Source organism: Puma concolor, chromosome C1 (genome assembly GCF_028749965.1).
Source record: "Puma concolor isolate L17-30 chromosome C1, mPumCon1.1.hap2, whole genome shotgun sequence".
NCBI classification, from domain to species: Eukaryota; Metazoa; Chordata; class Mammalia; order Carnivora; family Felidae; genus Puma; species Puma concolor.
The window spans coordinates 148,105,602-148,126,685 of NC_141674.1; the positions used below are offsets into that span (position 1 = coordinate 148,105,602).

General features: G+C 38.9%; 1 protein-coding gene and 1 long non-coding RNA gene across 6 annotated transcripts in view; one reads left to right on the plus strand and one right to left on the minus strand.

Moving 5' to 3' along the window:
• Nucleotides 1-412: 412 nt before the first annotated feature.
• The window catches only part of CYTIP (cytohesin 1 interacting protein), a 76,168-nt gene continuing 55,496 nt past the window's right edge, over nt 413-21,084 (minus strand). For all 5 annotated transcript variants that reach the window (XM_086718643.1, XM_086718642.1, XM_086718641.1 and 2 more), the window contains 3 exons: nt 18,498-18,567; nt 6,611-6,677; nt 413-3,779 (listed from right to left, as the gene is read on the minus strand). In XM_086718643.1, the coding sequence (XP_086574769.1) occupies nt 3,322-3,779; nt 6,611-6,677; nt 18,498-18,567 (595 nt within the window). In that variant the 3' untranslated portion in view covers nt 413-3,321. The remainder of the gene's footprint in view (nt 3,780-6,610; nt 6,678-18,497; nt 18,568-21,084) is intronic.
• LOC147578489 (uncharacterized) lies at nt 14,780-18,511 on the plus strand. Its single transcript, XR_015255238.1, has 2 exons — nt 14,780-14,994; nt 17,985-18,511. It is a non-coding gene; the product is annotated as an uncharacterized LOC147578489 (long non-coding RNA).

Genomic DNA, 21,084 nt, shown 5'->3' on the forward strand with positions numbered 1-21,084 from the left:
CTCAATTAAGTAGGTAATGCCTTTTAAAAATGTCAGGGGCACCTGGGTGGCTCAGTCAGTTAAGGGTCTAATTTTGGCTCAGGTCATGATGTCGCGATTTATGGGTTCGAGCCCCAATGTCAGGCTCTGTGCTGACAGCTCAGAGCCTGGAGCCTGCTTCCAAGTCTATGTCTCCTTCTCTCTCTGCCCTTCCCCTGCTGATGCTCTGTCTCTGTCTCTCAACAATAAATAGATGTTAAAAAAATTTTTTTACAAAATAAAAAATAAAAATGTCAAAAAATTAGGTATCAAGATGTCATCCCAGATCTCTTAAAAATCTGCTTTTAAAATAATCATTTCATGTAAGGTGAATAGGTAAAGAGATAGAGATAGAGAGAAGGGGGGAAGAGAAAGGGAGGGAAGAGACTTCTGACACTGAAGAATAGCATTCTTTATTCCAGAAAGGTATTAACTTTTTTATTGCCCATATTCTGTAAGGAAATAGATACAAAGTACCAATAACCTTGTAAACTGAAGGGTTGGATATAGTTGTTATGTAGTATTTACTATACTTAAGTTGTATACATCCATAAATATACTGTATGATCAGTACACACAAATTATACCCACGTTTGATTTCTTCAGTTCAAACTAAGATTTTTAATACTATTTGTACATGCAACTAAGATATAAAAACACTACAAAGTAGAAAGTGATGAAGAAAAGCTCATTTCAAAAAAATAGAGTACCCACGTTTCTGACACCACAAAGGTGGTGTTCCTTTAGCCACATGACAGAATAATTCTCAATATGCTTCATTCAAACTTGGCTTCTCGATGCCTGCCATGCGACAAAAAATGCATTTTCACAACCAGTTATCAATTAGTGAAATCCACCAATATCGCATATTTGACAACTTTGGGATAAGCAAAAAACAAAGCACTTAGCTTTTCAATTATTTTCTCAAAAATTACATCAAAGTGAGTCATTGTGCTCCAAAAGATTAGAGAAATGAAGTCTTCTGAAGCCCCACTGAGGTCACAAGTCTGAAAAGCTCTGCTGTGAGAAATTTACCCACATTTCCACTGAACAGCTAGTTTTCTTACAACTTGTGAACACACAAAACATGAGATACCCTTCCTTCCTGTACTTTGGTTAAAAAGTGCTTTTCTTTTTTTCCAGAACATATCAAACTCTTGACTCTAATTCTTCTTACCTCAGACTCTAGTAAAATTTGCTCTGTCCCTTCCCTGAACTTTTTTAGATTTGACGATTACTGTAAGGAAGAAGCATTATACTGTATTTAACACGTAAAGCCAGAAGAAAAGCAAATAACCTATAACTTGCTTTCCCAGATGATCTGTGGAAGTTCTTGAAACACTGATCACGTTGTAGAAGAATTTAAAGTCATCTTTCCTCAAATAAACATGATGATTTCTTTCCCCCGGATTTGGCAAAATAAGGTTAACAAAATACACTGCAGATGATCATTCTAATCTATGATGGGAAATAAACAGTGTCAGGCAATCACAACTGGTTTGCAAGCCCTTGCTGAAAATAAATGTATTGTTAACCACGTAGCTATTAATGTGCCCATATTTGAAAACTAGCCTGTGGAGGCCAAGAGAAAGAGTTATTCTAAATGTGTTTGTTTTCTTTTTTACCAAAGACAATTTTTATCCATGCAGAGTCTCTGAGGGGTGTGCTTTATGTATTCTCTGAGGAGTGGGGGTGGGGGGAAGTTCTGTGGTGATGACCACACAGAACCAGCAAAAGAGTAAACAATATCTCGAAAGACTGAAGATAGGCCAGAGCCAGAAAGAAATGGCTTTCGATGTAAGCCTCGCCCTTGGCCATGGGAACTTCTCTGAATTCCTCCTCCTTTCTGTAGGCCTAACACCTATCTAACAGGGTCGGATCACATGGAAAGCATCTTTAACCTGCTAGGTATTCAGTAAGTGGTACACAGGATTGTAACTGTTCCTGTGAAACACTACAAACTGCTTTTCATATGAAAGATTCTCAAGCAGAGCCGACTGGATAATTCTAAGTTCAAATAATTAATGGAAAGCAGGTTCCAATTAGAAATCTTTTTATATTTTATTTTTTAACATTCATTTATTACCCTACAGGCTTCCTCACGCTTCCTTTTTTTTTTTCTCAAAATGACTCATTCTTTTGATTTAAGTGTGGTTCCACTCAAAGTCACCTATCAAACATCTTTCTCCCAAACACACATACACACACACACACACACACACACACACACACACAGCTTTAAATCAGTAAGGACTATTTATTACACTGTCTACTCTAGAATATAGGTCATGAGCAGCTGTATCACCAGAACAGAGTAACCATGGACTTCAAATGGATACTGAATGAAAATGTGATTGAAAGGCTAGAAGTAATGTGATACTAACAACCAACACGCAAAAGAATGCTAAGGCAGTAACTGTGGAATCTATAATATAAAGTGAGGAATAATGCGAAAAACTCTACAGGAGAAAAATCCTTTTCCTGGCTTTAATTTTTCAAATTTCAGACATTTGCTCAAAAACAAAGATTGCAAAGTTGTATGCAGGATCTTGAGAATTCTAGACTTGCCATCAAAGTTTAGGCAGAACAAAAGTTGAATTGCGTAAGTGACATTCTCACCTATTTTGTTTAGGCTGACTATAAAAAAGGCCGTATCATAATCTTCCTCAGCACCCCTATTAGACAACATGTTTCCATGGATCTCATGGATCTAAACCCTAATATTAACTTATATGCCTCCTGCTTTATTGTTGCTGTGTTTGTGAAACATAGCTGACTATCATCTTTATTTATAATCCTTCACAGATTTAAGCAGAAAACGTTCAAAATTGCCTATTATTAAGCCTCCCTGGAGGCTCCTGATCTTAAGCAAACATATGGTTCCGTGACCTACCAATGAACCTACGGAAGGTATCCCAAATAATTATATTTCGTCACTCTTTTATTTACACTTGACTCTGAAAAGTTGTCAGTTTTTCACATAGATAATCCAGAAAATAAATATAACCCTTGCCTTCACAGGCAGCATTAAAATGAGCAGGAATGTGCATTAATTTGTTATAGTATCTAACTTATGACTTAATTCCCCTACCTTCTGGTTATAAACAGAGCTTTCCCGGCTACAAAACAACTTAAGAAGCAAAAATCATGACACAAAAATTTAAATAAAGGTCACTATTGCCATGAAATGGGGTTTCAGTTTTGCAATCCCTCCACAGTTTCCCACCAGGCCGGGTGGAGTTGTTCTAAACAAGTCTAGAGATATTTACGAAATAAGCTAATACAAAAGGGCAAGACAGCCCATCAGAAGCGACTCTCTTCCTCTTCCACTGCACGGTGAAGGCCGGGGATGAATTTTAAGAGTTGTTTCCGGACACTTCCCCTTCTGCTTTTCCGGGGCAGGGTCCCAAATATGTTTGACAAGTTGCCCTCCCACAAGGGGGACATGGACCCACTACTGGCAGTACTAATGCTTCGGTTCCTCCTCGAAGAAGACCTCTTCAGAAAATCGTCCCCATCCCTGGGGACAAAGCACTCATCATCTGTGCTCGTCTGTCGACTGAAGGCTCCCCTGCTTGAGTCCTCAGACACACACGTCTGGTAGCCATCTTCGCTGTCCATCGTCATGGAGCTCAGACAGCTACTCTCGCTGGATAATCGATTCCGGTCCAGGAGGGCAGGGCTGGGCCCAGGCAGGGTTCCAAACAAAACTGATTCATCTATGTCCATGTTCTCCAAACTCGAGCAGTTACCTGAGTCACCTAGAATGCAGAAAAGAAAGTCTACTGTGGAATGCCTATGAGCATCACTCCCTCCGAGTAAATACACAAAACTTCTCTTCAAAGGGTGCAAAAAAGAAAGAGTAAAAGTGAATAATATTTTTCACTGAGTTTCGCCTATATGAACAAGTGACTTATTTTGAGGCCATTTGATAAACCTTGTAGGGGTGTTTCCCAAACTATTGTTCGTGGACTAGCTTCCATGTAACAGTGTTCCACGGTCACAGAAACGGTAATGCTAAATGAAATAAATTTAAACAAGATTCTTCGTATAAGAACAGTTCAACTCATCTGACAGTATGCCAGGGTGAATGGTCAATCTCCAAGAATATAATTTCTTTTTTTTAAATTTTTAATGTTTTATTTTTGTTTTAATGTTTTAATTTGTTTTATTTTGGGGAGAGGGAGAGACAGAACACAAACAGGGGAGGGCCAGAGAGACAGGTAGACAGAATCCAAAGCAGGCTCTAGGCTCTGAGCTGTCAGCACAGAGCCCAACATGGGGCTTGACTCACAAACTGTGAGATCATGACCTGAGCCGAAGTCAGATGCTCAACCGACTGAGTCACCCAGGCACCCCCAAAGGTATTATTTCTTAAACTGAAGTGACTCTGCAACATTCATTAAAATTCTCACAGAAATGGGGCTCTAAAGAATATCTTTGGGGAAAAAAATAAAGAATATACTTGGGGAAATGCTGTCTTATGGACTTCCTCCATTTAGTTCCTCTGATTTTTAGTTACCATATTTTTATTTATTTTTTTAATGTTTTTATTTATTTCTGAGACAGAGAGAGACAGAGCATGAGCAGGGGAGGGGCAAAGAGAGAGGGATACACAGAATCCGAAGCAGGCTCCAGGCTCTGAGCTGTCAGCACAGAGCCTGACACGGAGCTCGAACTCACGGACTGTGAGATCATGACCAGAGACGACGTCGGATGCCCAACCGACTGAGCCACCCAGATGCCCCAAGGTACTGTATCTTTTAAATAATTATATAATTACTGTAACATAAGTTGAAGTATATGGGAAACACAGTTATATAACCTGCGCCTATAGGCTGATTATAGAGAATTCAAAAGGTGTTTAAAACAGAAAAAAATACCTTTCAGCCTCAATATTCCTTGTTTCTTCCCAGACTACTTTAACACTTAAATGCTCTGGAATGCTACTGTGCCCAGAAAACATCCCTGTCCTGAAATAAGTTAACAATTCATTTGTACAAGTTGAATTTGATCAGCTTAGCTAAATTTGTTCATCAACCTTTCTCTGTATCTGGGCTCTCCAAACTCAAATTTTAATTGTACACCAACATCCATCCTGTCCATACCCCACTTCCTTATGTACTACCTGAGTTGGTTGGTACGCTGCTGAAAGAAAGGGGATTAATTGTTATACCAGCCTGAGAATGACATAATTAGAAGGTGACTCTGCTTCAGGAAAAGAAATAGAAGAGACTTTATTTTTCTATTTGATCTGCAAGGTTCAATATGTGAGCTCTGCACTGACTAGTCATAATGCTTTCCTTTTTACTAATAAAACCTACTTTACATCATCTGTCAACGAGTTGATGAATTCTTTTTGATTGGAAAGCCGTTGAGAATCTCATGTCTCGTGTATTTATTCTAGGCCTAGAAAAAGTAAACTAAAGAAGTCCTTCAATCTCTCAAAAAGAACATGTACAAAAGTGGCTTTACGCAGAGTCGTTTCCCTTAATCCTGAACGAAACACCTTGTCCGTAAAAGCCTGTTCCTATAGAACCCCAGAACTGCCTGTACTTATTAGACCAAACCCCATCTCCACCGCAGAATGCTCCAGAAGGGGAGGCAAAGGTTTCCTAAACACCCTCAAGTCTACAGAAATCCAGGAGGTAGCTGGATTTTTATACCTCTGTCCTGCTAGGACACTTCAGACCCCCCCCAAAAGAATCTATTAAGAATTGTTTTAATATTAATTTTAAAACATACAAAAGAGAAGTAACTTATATATAAATTTCATTTAGGAGAACAAAATTTCAACACAAACCTCTATGTCATACATTAGTGACTAATTATGAATTAAATGTCTTTTTTCCCGTAAATAAGTTATGACTTGAAACAGACATTCTGAGTTATAAATGGAGACTTTAGCTCAGTGTTATCTTAAGAAGATATAACCTATGTTTCACACCCACATACCTAGTGGTTTCAGTGAATTATTTGTATGTACAAGTTCATTCCTCGGGTTACAGGAGTCACATAGCAAATGTCGCATCAACAAATTTTTCAATCAACCCATTCCCTTCAGAATTCACACAACTGCGGGAGCCATGCATTGACTATTGGGATGATCATTCCGATTTCTGTCTTGGGTTTATGGGCCAAGAAGAAGAGATTCTCTGCACTCATGTAACTTGTATAATATGAACAAATGACAGGAGCTCTACCCAAGAAGCGTGCTACCATTCCAGCTTCCATAGTTTCTGAGACTCACACAACCCCCGAGCCATAAACATTGTCAGGAATTTAACTCATCTATGGCTCTTCTAAAATCTCCACGTGCCTCTTGCAATTGTGCACATGCATGTGAGCATGTGCGTGTTTTCATGTGCCGATGTGTTACACGTATGGAGGAGAGGAGGTGACTGGACTTACTCACCCTCCAGATACATAGGTCACTCCAAAAGTCATGACAAAAAACATACACTAGCATTCCTGATCCATGCTAGACAATTTTTTTCTTACAACGATGATAATCTTAAAATAACGTAGAAGCAGAAATACAAAAAAAAAAGATGAATGTTAGTGTGGTTTCTGAACAGGAAGTCACATTTACCATGAAGCAGACGCTGTTCCTGTAACTGCAGAGATCTGAACTCCACCCATTTTTTCTTCAAGGTTTGCTGATAAAGAAGAAAAAAAGTGTTAATTATTGGGAATCCCCAGTGAAGGTAGCAATTTACTTCTGGGTGTTGAGATTTGTCATTAATTTTTTTCTTCCTTTCTTTCTAGCACTAACAAACCCTCTCATTCATTCAGAAGATTATTTTCTATACAAAAGGGGGATATTGGGAATACTACTTTCTCAAGAAATAATCTACTAGCACCAATGAGTTGAAACAATCGACAACAGAAACAATGACTTTTTTTATTTTCATTTGTTTTAAATATTACATAACTGATTGTTTGGGTCTGTGTCCATTTACTAGCTGTTGAGGCAAGGATTTACCATCTAGGCTTCCCCCATGCACAAGATGAAGGCCTTCATAGAATCCAGACCCTGGGATTGTCATGAAAATTAAGTAAGTTAGTAGATGTAGAATGTTTGGAACATTGATTACAACTTAGTAAATGTTCAGTAAATGCCATCATTCTATAAGCCTGGGGCATTAAACCAGTGTTTTCTGCTGCACACCTATTTATCTTTCATACCAAAAAGGGGAAGCTGGCCTGTCTGAAAGGCTTCCTTTGGAGGGCTAAACTTAGAACACTGCTAATAAGGACCCTCACTTAACTGCTTCCTTCCTTGGCTGCTCAGCACGAGAACAGCGTCCCAGGGTGGGAACGAAGTGGCTGCTGTCAGTCAAGACTGCTCAGGAGACCTGGCCTAACCCATCAAAGGGGCTGAGGTGAGGAAAATCAAAGCCAGCCAGGCAGAAGAAACCATCTGACAAGGATAGCTAGAGGCTCATTCTCCCTCACATCCTTTGGCCTTTACCCTACCCCCGGTCCTTGCCGGTTGCCATCCCCACAGCAAGCCCAGCAGGCAGGCACAGCTCAGATTTGCCTATGGCCGCTTCATCCCAAAGGAAAGGCAGCCTAGTTGGAAACAGGCACTGCTCGGTAAGAAACAGTCTGGAAGAGGTAGATGAAGGCTGAAAAGAAGGAGGGAAAAAAGCACATTTGGAAGGGGAAAGCCTAAGGAAAAGAAAATAATACACTTACAAGAATATCGTCGAATGCTTAAGGGAAGAATGGCTTTCCTCAGTTCAGGGACTGAACTATCAGTGGGCGGGATTTTCCAAGCCTTGGTAACAGTAACACTAAGCATCAACCCTTAGAGTTACCTATATGATATGCAAGCACTAAATCAAAGCCATAAAATGCCTGGCTCAGTTGATGTCTTGTTTTTTCTACATTATACTTTAGTCAGCGTGTCTACGAGATGGCCGGGCTACCTGAATTACAGCTCCTTTTATTTGTGCAAACTGTGGTCCTGTGAAGGTCAGAGTTAAGGACCCATGGAGAAAAGACCTAGGATCCAGCGCCTTCCTCCTTACAGGGGTCTATCTCCTGCAAGAGAATAGAGTCCAGGAGAGGAGCACGGCATAGGCTGACAATCAACACTAAACACAGAGAGAAGCTTGCATTTGCTTTCAGAAATACAAAGTCAGGCCTTGCCAAATAGTTATTTTTTGTGAAAACAAACGTTTTAAAATATCTAACCCGTTGATTTGGTCCAGTTATCTAGGCATGTCATCATTTAAACCAAGAAAACACCAGCGTAAAGAGCAGATGTGTCAAAGTGATTAAGAGTTTTTGGTCTCTGTGGAAGCTTCCCCATTTTCCTCAGAATCTGTTTCTGCCTGTTCTTAACATTACAGTGGTATATTTGGACCAACGAGGGCTCTTGCCATCAGAAGAAAACGAAAGCATATGGGAGATCTAACCCCACTGGGCCCTATTGCCTCAGTGTACCTAGCTCAGGGCCTGGTATGCAGCAGCTGCTTAGTAAATACTGGTTGAATGAATATATCAAAGGATGGCTTCCTGAAATCAAACTCAACTCTCACAGACGGGTATTTCGAGTTGGATGGGTTTCCAACGTTTCCAATATACGTGAGACATACAGCTAAACATTTCCATCTTTACGACTTTTATAAAGTGCTCTCGTGGATGATACGCGGTTTAATTTTCCTAACTGTCCTACGAGGTTCCAGATTAGAAAACAAAGGTGCAACGTACCAAATCCTTCCCAAGGGCTACGAACCCAGTAAAAAGCAGAGTTAGATTAAAAAGTAGCCCCTCCAGCTAGCACAGTGGATGTGCTGTTTTCACGTTAAACATCTGAATCAGAGGTCCCGAGAAAGGGAATCCCTGAAGCCATGGCTCAGAAGGGACCACTTTTTCTGAAGAAGAGCTTGTGGCCTCACAGAGTCTTTGAAAGATCAGTGCATACTTATGTGGGACCCACACACTAAATGTCATTGTGGGAAGGGGAAGCCAACTTGACCCTGGTTACACGTCAGATCCAGACATTTCTGGCTCGTGACCATGAAAACGAGGCTGAGAAAAGCTGCTAATGGTGGCTATGGCTCATGTAGAACTCGAGCCTAAAGAGGCAGTTGTATAAAAATGCAGCCTCATGACCTGAGCCAAACAGGACACTAACCCTCTAGAAGGCATCCACACGGCCAGCCCTGGCTTGAGATTGGGAGCCTCGAAAGTGCAGGGTGGAGGAAACCCAAGCACAATATTGAGTGGAAGGGAGAGACCACCATATAAGGGAAATGGGCAATATAAAATCCAAAGGTATGAAAAGCTAGAAAACTGATTGTCAGCACATGGATTCTCTCCAAATAAAATGAAAATGAACAGTGTCCAAAGAAGACTTTAAAACAAGAATATAATCCTCCGAGGAAGAAATGAAACCAATGTTGATCGGAACAAGAAATCTGAAACAAAGAAGTAAAACAAGAACGGATAGACATGAAAAAGAATGATCTGAAAATTAAAAATCAATTAATCCTGGGGCGCCTGGGTGGCTCAGTGGGCTAGTCATCTGACTTCAGCTCAGGTCATGATCTACCAATTCATGAATTCGAGACCCGCATCAAGCTCTGTGCTGATAGCTCAGAGCCTGGAGCCTGCTTCAGATTCTGGGTCTCCCCCTCTCTCTGCCCCTCCCCTGCTCACTCTCTGTCTCTCTCTCTTTCTCGAAAATAAATAAGCATTAAAAAAATTTTTTAAAGAATCAATTAATCCTTAAAGCTGGATGGAAATAACTCATTCTATACAGCATAAATACAACATTACTGAAGAACTAAACAAGAACCTAACAAAGAAGATAAAGTGATACAAAATATGAGTGGTTAGGAAGCAAGGGAAATAAATCAAAAGATTCTAAAATATGTCCAACATGAATTCCAAAAGATATTTCAGGGAATGGTGAAGAAGGTATATTCAAAGAGATCAAGATGATAGTTTTCCAAAACTGAAGAAATTCATAAGTCTTTAGATTGAAAAGATAGTGCAATTTTTAAGCAATATAAATTTAGAAATGAATCCAGACCTAATCACATTTCAGTGAAACTTTAGATCAGTAAAGACAAAAGAACATCTTAAAAGTAACCAGAAAAAGACAAAAGATTGCCACAAATTGAAATACTGGTTTTTGAAAAGACTCAAAAATAGAAAATCCTCTAGAGTCCCATAAAAAAGGGCATAAAAAGTAGTACAAGTAAAAATGGGGACATAATCCTTCTTGTGAAGAAAATAAAAATACGAGAACAGAATTTTTATTATCAACTTATTCGATAAATTTGAAAAATTTGAAAATTTATTAACAAAAACATTAATTCAATAAAACTGTCTCAAACAAAACAAAACAAACAAAACAGAAATCCTGAGAAGTCTTATAATTAATGAGGAAACTGAAACAGAGTTTAGAAGTATTCTCACCAGAAAAGAACCTTAAGCCCAGATGATTCAGATAGTTACAAGAATTCTAGCAGAGAAGAAAAGGGGAAGATCCTTCCCAGCTCACGCTAAGAGTCCAGAAAACATGATACCAACACTAAAGAAAGATAGTTTGAGAAAAGAAAACTGCAGGCCATTTTACCTATAAATGAAGCTACCTTCAAAAATCCTAAAGAATATATTAGCAAATCAAATCTACAATTATATAAAAAAATGATTGTAAATTATGACTAGGTTGCATTATTCTAGAAATGCAAGAGTAGTTTAACATTAGAAAATCTTTAAATGTCATTTGCCATATTGACAGATTTTTAAAAAATACATAAACAGGAGGGGTGCCTGGGTGGCTCAGTCAGTGAAGCATCTGACTTCAGCTCAGGTCATGATCTCGAGGTTTGTGGGTCCGAGCCCTGCATCAGGCTCTGTGCTGACAGCACGGAGCCTGGAGCCTGCTTCGGATTCTGTGTCTCCTCCCCCTTCTCTCTGCCCCTCCCCTGCTCACACTCTGTGTCTTTCTGCCTCTTGATAATAAATAAATTTATTTTTTTAAATTCTTTTTTTTTTTTTTTAACGTTTATTTATTTTTGAGACAGAGAGAGACAGAGCATGAATGGGGGAGTGTCAGAGAGAGAGGGAGACACAGAATCTGAAACAGGCTCCAGGCTCTGAGCGGTCAGCACAGAGCCCGACGCGGGGCTCGAACTCATGGACCGTGAGATCATGACCTGAGCCGAAGTCGGATGCTTAACCGACTGAGCCACCCAGGCGCCCCTTGATAATAAATAAATTAAAAAAAAATTTAGAAGTACATAAACAAGAATAATACATGCAGAAAGCAGTGTTTGATAAAATTTAATACACAAGCACTATAAAAACTACCAGTAAATTGCTATGGAAGGGAGCATCCCAAATCAGAAAAGTATATTCATAGAGAGAGCTCGTTCCTAATAGGAACAAGTGGGAATTCCCTTTAAAATCAAGAAAAAACAAAGATGCCTATTATAGTTTCTATTCAACACTATATTATAGGCTATAGTCAATGTAATGAAGAAAGAGAAACTGTTATTCTCAACGGTTACTATCTTCACAGAAAACCCAAAATAACCTACAGATAATTTGTTTAAATGATATAGTTTAGCAATAGTTTAAACAAGATAGTTTGAATGACAGCATAAAAATTGACTTTATGTATCTATACATCAACCTCAATCAAAAGGTTTATTTTTTATAAAGAAACTATAATACAAACAAAAGTCATTCATAGAAAGGGATACATCTAGCGAAAGACATACAGGATCTACTTGTGTAAAATTATGAGACTCTGTTGAAAGAGACAAAGAAAACAATTAAAAATGGCAAGACTATGAAAACTTTTCCTCTAAGATCAGGAAGAAGACAAGATGTCCACTCTCACCACTTTGATTCAACAGAGTGGAAGTCCTCGCATGATAATCAGACATACAAGGAAATAAAAGGAATCCAAACTGGTTAAGGAAGAAGTAAAACTGTCACTATTTGCAGCTTGTATGACACTATATATAGAAAACCGTAAAGATTCTACCAAAAACTATTAACACTAACAAACTCAGTAAAGTTGCAGGAGACAAAATTAAAATACTGAAACCTCTTGCATTTCCATATGCTAATAATGAAGTAGCAGATTATAATTGCATCAAAAAGAACAAAATATCTAGGAATAAATTTAACCAAATAGGTGAAAGACTTCTACTCTGAGAACTGTAAGACATTGATGAAAGAAACTGAAGACAACACAAACAAATGGAAATATATTCAATGTCCACCCTTTGGAAGAATTAATATCATTAAAATGTCCATACTACCCAAAGTAACCTAAAGAGTCAATACAGAATACAGTCCCTATCAAAAGACAAACAGTATTTTGTAAGCTTATTTATTTATTTTGAGAGAGAGAGAGAGAGAAAGTATGAGTTGAGGAGAGGCATGGAGAGAAGGAGAGAGAATCCAAAGCAGGCTCAGCACTGTCAGCACAGAGCCTGACATGGGGCTCGAACCCAGGCACCATGAGATGGTGACCTAAGGCCAAAGTCAGATGCCCAACAAACTGAGCCACCCAGGCGCTCCATGAATAGCATTTTTTAAAGAACTAGAATAATCCTGGGGCGCCTGGGTGGCTCAGTCAATTAAGCACCAGACTTCGGCTCAGGTCATGATCTCATGTTTGTGGGTTTGAGCCCCTACACTGGCTCTGTGCTGACTCCAGAGCCTGGAGCCTGCTTTGGATTCTGTGTCTCCCTCTCTCTCTGCCCCTCCCCTGTCTATGCTCTATCTCCCTCTCTCTCTGAAAAAATAAATAAACATTAAAAAAAATTAAGGGGCGCCTGGGTGGCTCAGTCAGTTGACCATCCGACTTCGGTTCAGGTCATGATCTTGTGGTCTGTGAGTTCGAGCCCCGCGTCGGGCTTTGTGCTGAAAGCTCAGAGCCTGGAGCCTCTTTCAGATTCTGTGTCTCCCTCTCTCTCTGACCCTCCCCCATTCATGCTCTGTCTCTCTGTCAAAAATAAATAAACATTAAAAAAATTAAAAAAAAAAGAACTACAATAATCCTAAAATTTGTATGAAACCACAAAAGAACCCAAATAGCCAAAACAATCTTAAAAATGAACACCAGAACTTGAGGTATCACAATCTCAGATTTCAAGATAAACTAAAAAGCCACAGTAATCAAAACATTACACCAGCACAAAAATAGATACATAGATCAATGGACTAGGATAGAGAGCCCAGAAACAAACCCATACTTATATGGTTAATCAATCTATGACAAAGGAGTTAATAATATACAATGGGGAAAAAATAGTCTTTTCAGTAATTGGGAAAACTGGACAGCTACATGCAAAAGAATGAAACTGGACCACTTTCTTATACCATATAAAAAATAAACTCAAAATGGATTAAAGACCTAAATATGAGACAGGAAACCATAAAACTCCTAAAAGGAAACATATGTAGTAATCTCTTGGACATTGGTCTTAAAAACATATTTTTGGATATGTCTCCTCAGGCAAGGGAAACAAAAGCAAAAATAAATTATGGGGCTACAACAAAATTAAAAGCTTTTGCTCAGCAAAGGAAACCACCGATGAAGCAAAAAGGCAACTGAATGTGAGAAGATATTTGCAAATGATATCTGCAACAAGGGATTAACATTCAACATATGTAAAGAACTTCCATAATTCAACACCAAAAAGCCCCAAATAATCCCATTAAAAATGGGCAGAGGACCTAAATAGACATTTTTTTCCAAGGAAGACATACAGATGGCTAATAGACACATGAAAAAAACACTCAACATCAGTTATCATCAGGGAAATGTAAATCAAAACCACAATGAGATATCATTTACATCTGTCAGAATGGCTAATATAAAAAACCCAAGAAATAAGAAGTACTGGGGAGTATGTGGAGACAAAAGAAACTTCATGCACTATTGGTAGGAATGCAAATTGGTGCAGCCACTGTGAAAAACAGTATGGAGTTTTCTCAAAAATTTAAAAATAGGCGCCTGGGTGGCTAAGTTGGCTAAATGCCTTGATTTAGCCCCACTCTTGATTTTGGCTCAGGCTATAATGTCACGGTCCGTGAGGTCGAGCCCCAAGTAGGGCTCCGCACTAACAGCTTGGAGCCTGCTTGGGATATGCTCTCCCCCCCCCTTTGTCCCTCCCCCACTCACGTGTATATTCTCTCTCTCTCTTTCTTTCTCTCTCTAAAAATAAATAAACTTAAAAGAAATAGCCAAGATGTATAGGCACCCTAAGTGTCCATAAATAGAGAAATGGATAAATGGTGTCCATAAACAGTGGAATATTATTCATCCACAAAAAAGAATAAAATCTTGCTATTTGTGACAGCATGGATGGACCTAGAGGATACTATCTAAATGAAATAAATCAGACAGGGGAAGACAAATAGCACAGGATTTCACTCCTATGTGGAATCCAAAAAAATTCCACAATCAAACAAACAAAAAGAAACAGATTCAAAAAATACAGAGAACTGGTGGTTGCCAGAGGGGTGGGGAGTGGGAGGATGGGCGAAAAAATGGCGAGATCGTCTGTCACTAAGAAAACTCAATACCATACAAATGTCAAGCATTTTAAAATTGAGCTATCTACATACAATGTGGTATCAATCAAAATTCTAAAATGTACTTACAGTACTTGACAACCTGATTCTAACATTTATATAGATGATCAAAGAACCAAGAATAACCTGGACGTTTTGCTCAATGGAATACCAATATTTAAGGTAAAATAACTGAGTTTGAGATAAACAATGGATCGGAATACGGAGCCCATAAGAAAAACCATGCATATATGAAACGTGCTTGAAAACAGAGGCTTCTCTGCAGTTCAGTTGGGGGAAAAGACGGACTATACAATAAGTAGTACTGAGAGAACTGAGTATTCATATGAGAATCAGAGAAAATTAGAATCCCATCGCAAACCACATGTAAAACTTAACTCTGGATGCATTCAGAATGTAAGTGTAAAAAAGAAAAACCTTAAACCTTTTAGAAGAAAATATAGAAAGTGCAGATTACCTACAAAGGATAAAAAAATAGGAGCTCTTTCGTAAACAAAAATATCAAAGGCGCAATACATTTAAAGTGCTAAGGAGACAGAGCATCAGCTAAGAATAATTCAGTCACCTCGCAAAACTCTCCTTCAGCAGTAGCAGTGAAAGGTTTTCTTGGCAAAGAAAGACCTACTTACCCTTGCTAAAAGCAAGTACTACGGCAAAAAAAAGAAAGTAAACCCAGAGGTAAGGAACAGAAAAAAACAGCAAGCAGGCCAATTCAACGTATGAGTGTATTTGTTCACTACCAGATATCTGCAACAGAAGCCTGTAGTTTTTCTTTCTAAAAGTTGATAAAATTCTCCAAAGGCAAGCAATAATAAGAAAGATGGGGTCTTAAATGGACATTTAAACATGTTAACGTTCTTATGATGTTCTATGAGAGGATGGGTATATTGAAGAAATTCATGCATCGTTTAAAAAATAGGTAAGTATGAATATTAAAACTTCAAGAGAAAACATTGAAGGAACAGAAATTGCTTAGAAACATGAAACGTGTTTTTTACAGGAGAATTCTTTATTCCGTGAAATATAGTCCTATTTGATCAGTCATACTTTAAATAACACCACCAGTTTATTTTGTACATTTCTTTCCTTTTTCTACAAAAGGTTAAAGAAGCCAGGTTTATTTAACAACAACAACAACAACAACAACAACAACAAAAAGATGTTCACGAATACTCTCTTTTACAAAAACAAATTAAGTTTTGACAGTTTTAAAACCTAAATAGGGGAGCCTGGGTGGCTCAGTCAGTTAAGGATCTGATTCTTGATTTCGGCTCAGGTCATGATCTCACACTTGATCCAGCCCTGAACTGGGTTCTATGCTGAGCCTGGGGCCTGCTTGAGATTCTCTCTTCTCCCTCTCCCTCTCCCTTTGTCCCTCCCCACTTGCACTTATGCTCTCTCTCTCTCAAAAAAAAAAAAAAAAAAAAAAAAAAACCTAAATGTAATATGAAGCACTGTTTATTACATACAAAATATTCATGATAAAATGTTAGAGGCATTCCCTTTAAGGTCAAGAACAAGAAGATTATCACTCTTGAACAACATGGGGGGGTTGGGGCACTGACCCCTGCACAGTAAAAAAATCTACATATAACTCTGCACTCCCTAAAAACTTAACTACTAATAGCCTACTGTTGACTGGAAGCCTTAATGATAACATAAACAGTTAGCACATATTTTGTATCTTATGTTACATACTGTACCCCTACAATAGAGTAAGCTGAATCCTTGCGCTTCAAACCTTTGTTGTTCAAGGATCAGCTATATTTGAATAATCAGGGAGTAAAGGGCCAAACCTTTCAGTATCTGCGGATAATATTGTGTCTAAATAAAAAAATCTAAGAGAATCTACAAACATATTGGAATAAAGAGACTTCAGCAAGACTACTGGATTTAAAATTTACACAGGGGCACCTGGGTGGCTCAGATGGCTAAGCGTCTGACTTCAGTTCAGGTCATGATCCCACGGTTTGTGGGTTTGAGCCCCGCATCAGGCTCTGTGCTGACAGCTCAGATTCTGTGTCTCTCTCTCACTCTGCTCCTCTCCTGCTCACTCTTTCCATCTCTCTCTCTCTCTTTCTCTCAAAAATAAACATTATTTTTTTTATTTACACAAAAGTAAATAGCAACAACCTAAAAGATCTTTTAAAAGTAAAAGATCATATTGGAGCGCCTGGGTGGCTCAGTTAAGCGTCCAACTCTTGATTTCAGCTCAGGTCATGATCTCATGATTCATGGGATCAAGCCCCCCATCAGGCTCTGGTCTGACAGCACAGAGCCTGCTTGGGATCCAATCTCTCTCTCTCTCTGTCTCTCTCTCTCTCTCTTCTCTCCTCCTCTCTCCCACTCATGCATGTGCACTCTCTATCTCTCTAAAAATAAATAAACATAAATAAATTAAATTAAAGTTAAAAGATCATATTTATTATAGCAAGAAAACTTAGAAGGTACATAAGAATAAACATAATAAAAGATATACAGCAGTGCATGAAGAAATTAGAAAATATTTTTGAAGTACACAAAAAAACCTGATTTAAAAGATCAAGTCCTATGTTTGAAGTAGGAAAAGTGAAAACCATAAAGATGTCAATTGATATTTATTCTATAAATGTCAATTCCCATCATAATCTGAACAGAGGAATTTTTAAAGAAATTTTACAAATTAACTCAAAATATAGCAATAAGTACAATAACAAGAGTACAAAATCAGTGTTGATACAGAAGGAAACAGAGGTTATTGATGAACTAGATGTGGGGGGAGGGAGGAAGAATACAAGATAAAACAGAAACAGTAACTCTACCCTCACGGGCGCAAAAATTAAAATGTACACACTTCAGGGGCGCTCAGTTGGTTAATCGTCCAACTTTGGCTCAGGTCATGATCTCACAGTTCGTGAGTTCCAGACCCACATCGAGCCCTCTGCTGTCAGCACAGAGCCCGCTTCAGATCCTCTGTCCCCAGCTCTGCCTCTCCCCAACTGGCACACACATGTGCATGCTCTCTCTAGTTCTCTCAAAAATGAATAAACATTAAAAAGAAAAGAAGTACATGCTTCACAAAGAAAATTGATAAACACCAGCTATTGCTAAACACAGTCCAGGCAAGCAACCTGCCTGTAGTAGGCCGTGTGGTCTCTGCTTAGACTGGCCCCCTCACTGCCATGCAGGGGAGATCTCTGGGATAAAGAGATCATTGCAATCTGTAGGACCATGACTCACATGCACATGGGTGAGGGCTGTACTTCATGGCCTGGCAGAACCTCACCCATCTAGCAAACTGAGATTTTCAAGACCCCCAAAAAGCCATCCCAGGGAATTGTATCTAAACATCCTACAATATGCACTGTCTCCTGGAAACTTAATTTTTTTTTTTTTTCCCGCTTCAGAGTTGATTGCGTGTTGGCCAATGAAAGGAGATTCAAGGACAACCACAGGAGCAGAGGGAGATGATTTCTGGAGGAAGAAAGAGGCTGAACAGAAAGACACAGAAGAGGAAAGTGGAAAAACAAAATTTCTAGGCCATCCTGCAAACAGGCAACACGGGGGAAAAAAATGAAGAAAAGACCGGCAACTCCTCCTTTGTTTCTTCCCCAAACAAAATGTAAATCAAGAGAGATCACAGGTGCATGAATGAAAAGTTCTTCAAGTGATGTGCCTTCCTGTTGCTTTTCTGAGCCTCACAGAAACACCGAAGGAGGAAGGAAGAACGTGATTTGCACTGGCTTGTGGAATTTAATATTCCTGTAAAGATAATTGTGTGGCTCTTGATAATTCAGCAGTTTAGACTCATCATGACATTTCATCTTCAAGGGCTATTTCAATCCCTCAAATAGATTTTTATTCTACCACTCACACATTCAAGGATGAAAAAGGTACCTCACTGTATTAAATTAAATTACCTTTAAAACTTGTAGCTTTGCTTCCAGCTCTGTTCTTTTGAGAATCATTGTTCCATTAAGAGTCTCTATCCTGTTTTAAGAGAAAGGGAGGGGGGAAGGGAACAGCATGAGTGATTCTTTCAAACAAGTACCATCCTTGTAGATTATGCCACTTTGAGCACAAGACTACACTTAAAAAAGCAACATAAATGTTATTATTTCCATGGCACTTCAAGTATCTGCACCTAGGCAGAATCTTCTGACAATATTCAGAGAAAGAAAATGGAACAAAAGCAACACAAAAACAAAATGTCCCCTAGAGAGGGAGGTTGAAAGAAAAGATACTGTTTAACCTGTAACCGATGGCTCGCTTTATAGATGCCAGCGTATGGCAATGATTGTTGTTCTCTGATGGAATCTGTTCTTATGGTCTCTGACTGAATCACCTATTCTATTTGGTGAATATTTACTGGGCATTTACTGTGTGCCAGAATTTAGATAGTCATGCTTAGCATGAGGGGTCCAGCAATGAAACCAACATGCAATAGGGATTTTCAAACAGTGGAAGCACCATGCTCTTTCTTGGAAAAGGGAAACATCCTTTCTTTCCTGGGATGCTAGGGACCTTTACTCTGTAAATTGACTTAATTTCGCAGCTCGAACAGACGGAACCGAAACCACTAAGAGATAATAACCTTCTTATGACTCTCACATCTTGGAGCCTTTTAAGTTTATAAACCTTAATCCTAGCATTATCAGTTTGATGCTGTTCTTTTCTCCCTATATCAAATGCCTTTCTAAAAATAAAAGGACGTGTTCTTTCCTGAGTGATTTGTTTTGTGGGCTCATGTTGAGGCCTTTATTTTGACTACTAAGTCAGCAATCTGAATAAGGTAACAAATTCCATGTGTTAGTCACACACCTAAATATTTTTAAAGTATTGGTTCAAATTCCTTCTGACAAATAAGCTGTAACTATTTATTAAGATTCAGGAAATCTTTCAAGTCATGGGGGAATAATAGCATTAAATATGGAGATGAATTTTTCTCTATTTCTAATAGCATCATTCCCAAGATAATGAAATGATAATGAAAGCCAAGATGTTGTCTCCTTTCTCATTAGGATGGTCTTGTCTCTGGTCACGAGTGAGGATCCCTATGAATCTGTTTCAGTGGGAACTTTAATGCTGACCTGAGCTGAACAAGCAATAAATGTCTATGTGCCAAACCTCAGGAATACACTGGTCACCCTCTTCAGTATTTATACAGTTGTCTCTCATTTTCCTGACGTCTGAATTTCCATTTGTCTCCACCCACTACTCCTTAATTACATACCTGCGTTCTACCCACTTCAACCATTTGGAACATAGCCTCCTGATTCTAACTGCCACCATTTTCCCTGGGATTCTATATGGCTCCAACCATATAGATTCAAGTTTCTCTGGAGTAAAGAGCTCCTTTACCCTGAACTCACAGGATCCACAGAGTTGGACCATCAGGAGTCCCACACACAGTAAGAACATCTTTGAAGCTTTAGACCAGAATAATTGAAGAGCATCCAGAGGATTTTCTGTTGGCAGCTTGCAATGAGCAGCTGTGGGGTAGCTGAAGAGAACAGATCTTGGCTTCCAGAGTGGGTGGTCAAATCCTAGCCCAGTCACTTACTATATCATTGATCTTAATTCCACCTAACTTAAGCTTCAGGCACTTGATCTATAAATAGAAATAAAACTAACATCACAAGTTGGCTGTGAAGGATGAGTGAGATAATGCACACACACCCCACCTTAGTCAGAATAAATGCTTAAATTACTTAGCCTGACAAGACCCATGCTCCGCCCCCTGGCCAACTCCCCGCCTTCATTTCTTATATTCTCCCTAATCTACCAACCACCCATCACACTGGTTGTTTGTCTATCTCTTGGACATGCCAAGCCCATTTTGAGAATTCACAGACCTCTCTCTTTGCCTGAAAGGCTCTCACCAGAAGTTCACATGACCATCCCTTCTTTTTCTTTATGTCTCAGCCCAGATTTCCCCTCCTCAGGCAAGATCCCTCTAAACGCAGGTAGAATCCTCTTACTCAGTATTCTACCCCGTTCCTCATTTTACTTTCTTAATAGCAGTAACCAAAAGTTGAGATTTCAAAATTACTTATTTTGAAGGCTTTCCTTGTCCATCTCCCTCCACAGATAATAAAGCACTACAAGAGTCCTTGTCTTTGTCTCTCCTAAGCCTATATCACAAAGCCGGAAACATAGTATTTGCTCAATAAATATCATTTGAATGACTGAGGAAATTCCATCTTTTAACTAATTACTGAAGTCTTATTAGGCTCTAAAGGATGGTATGGTAGAAAATTCAGTCAAATCTCTAGTTGGGGAGAACACTCTCCCATGAGTAAGTCTGGACTATTAGTAAGTGTGAATGTGTGTCGCAGGGCAGGGAGGGTTGACCAGAGTTTTCTTCCTGCTAAATGGAACACTAGAAGAGAAAAACAATTGGCTTGTGGTGTGAGAGTAAAAAACTCAGCCCTCCTGACCTTTTATTTGTTCTAACCACAAGATTATATCAACCATGGAAGCTGGACTAATTCCTCTCTATCCAAA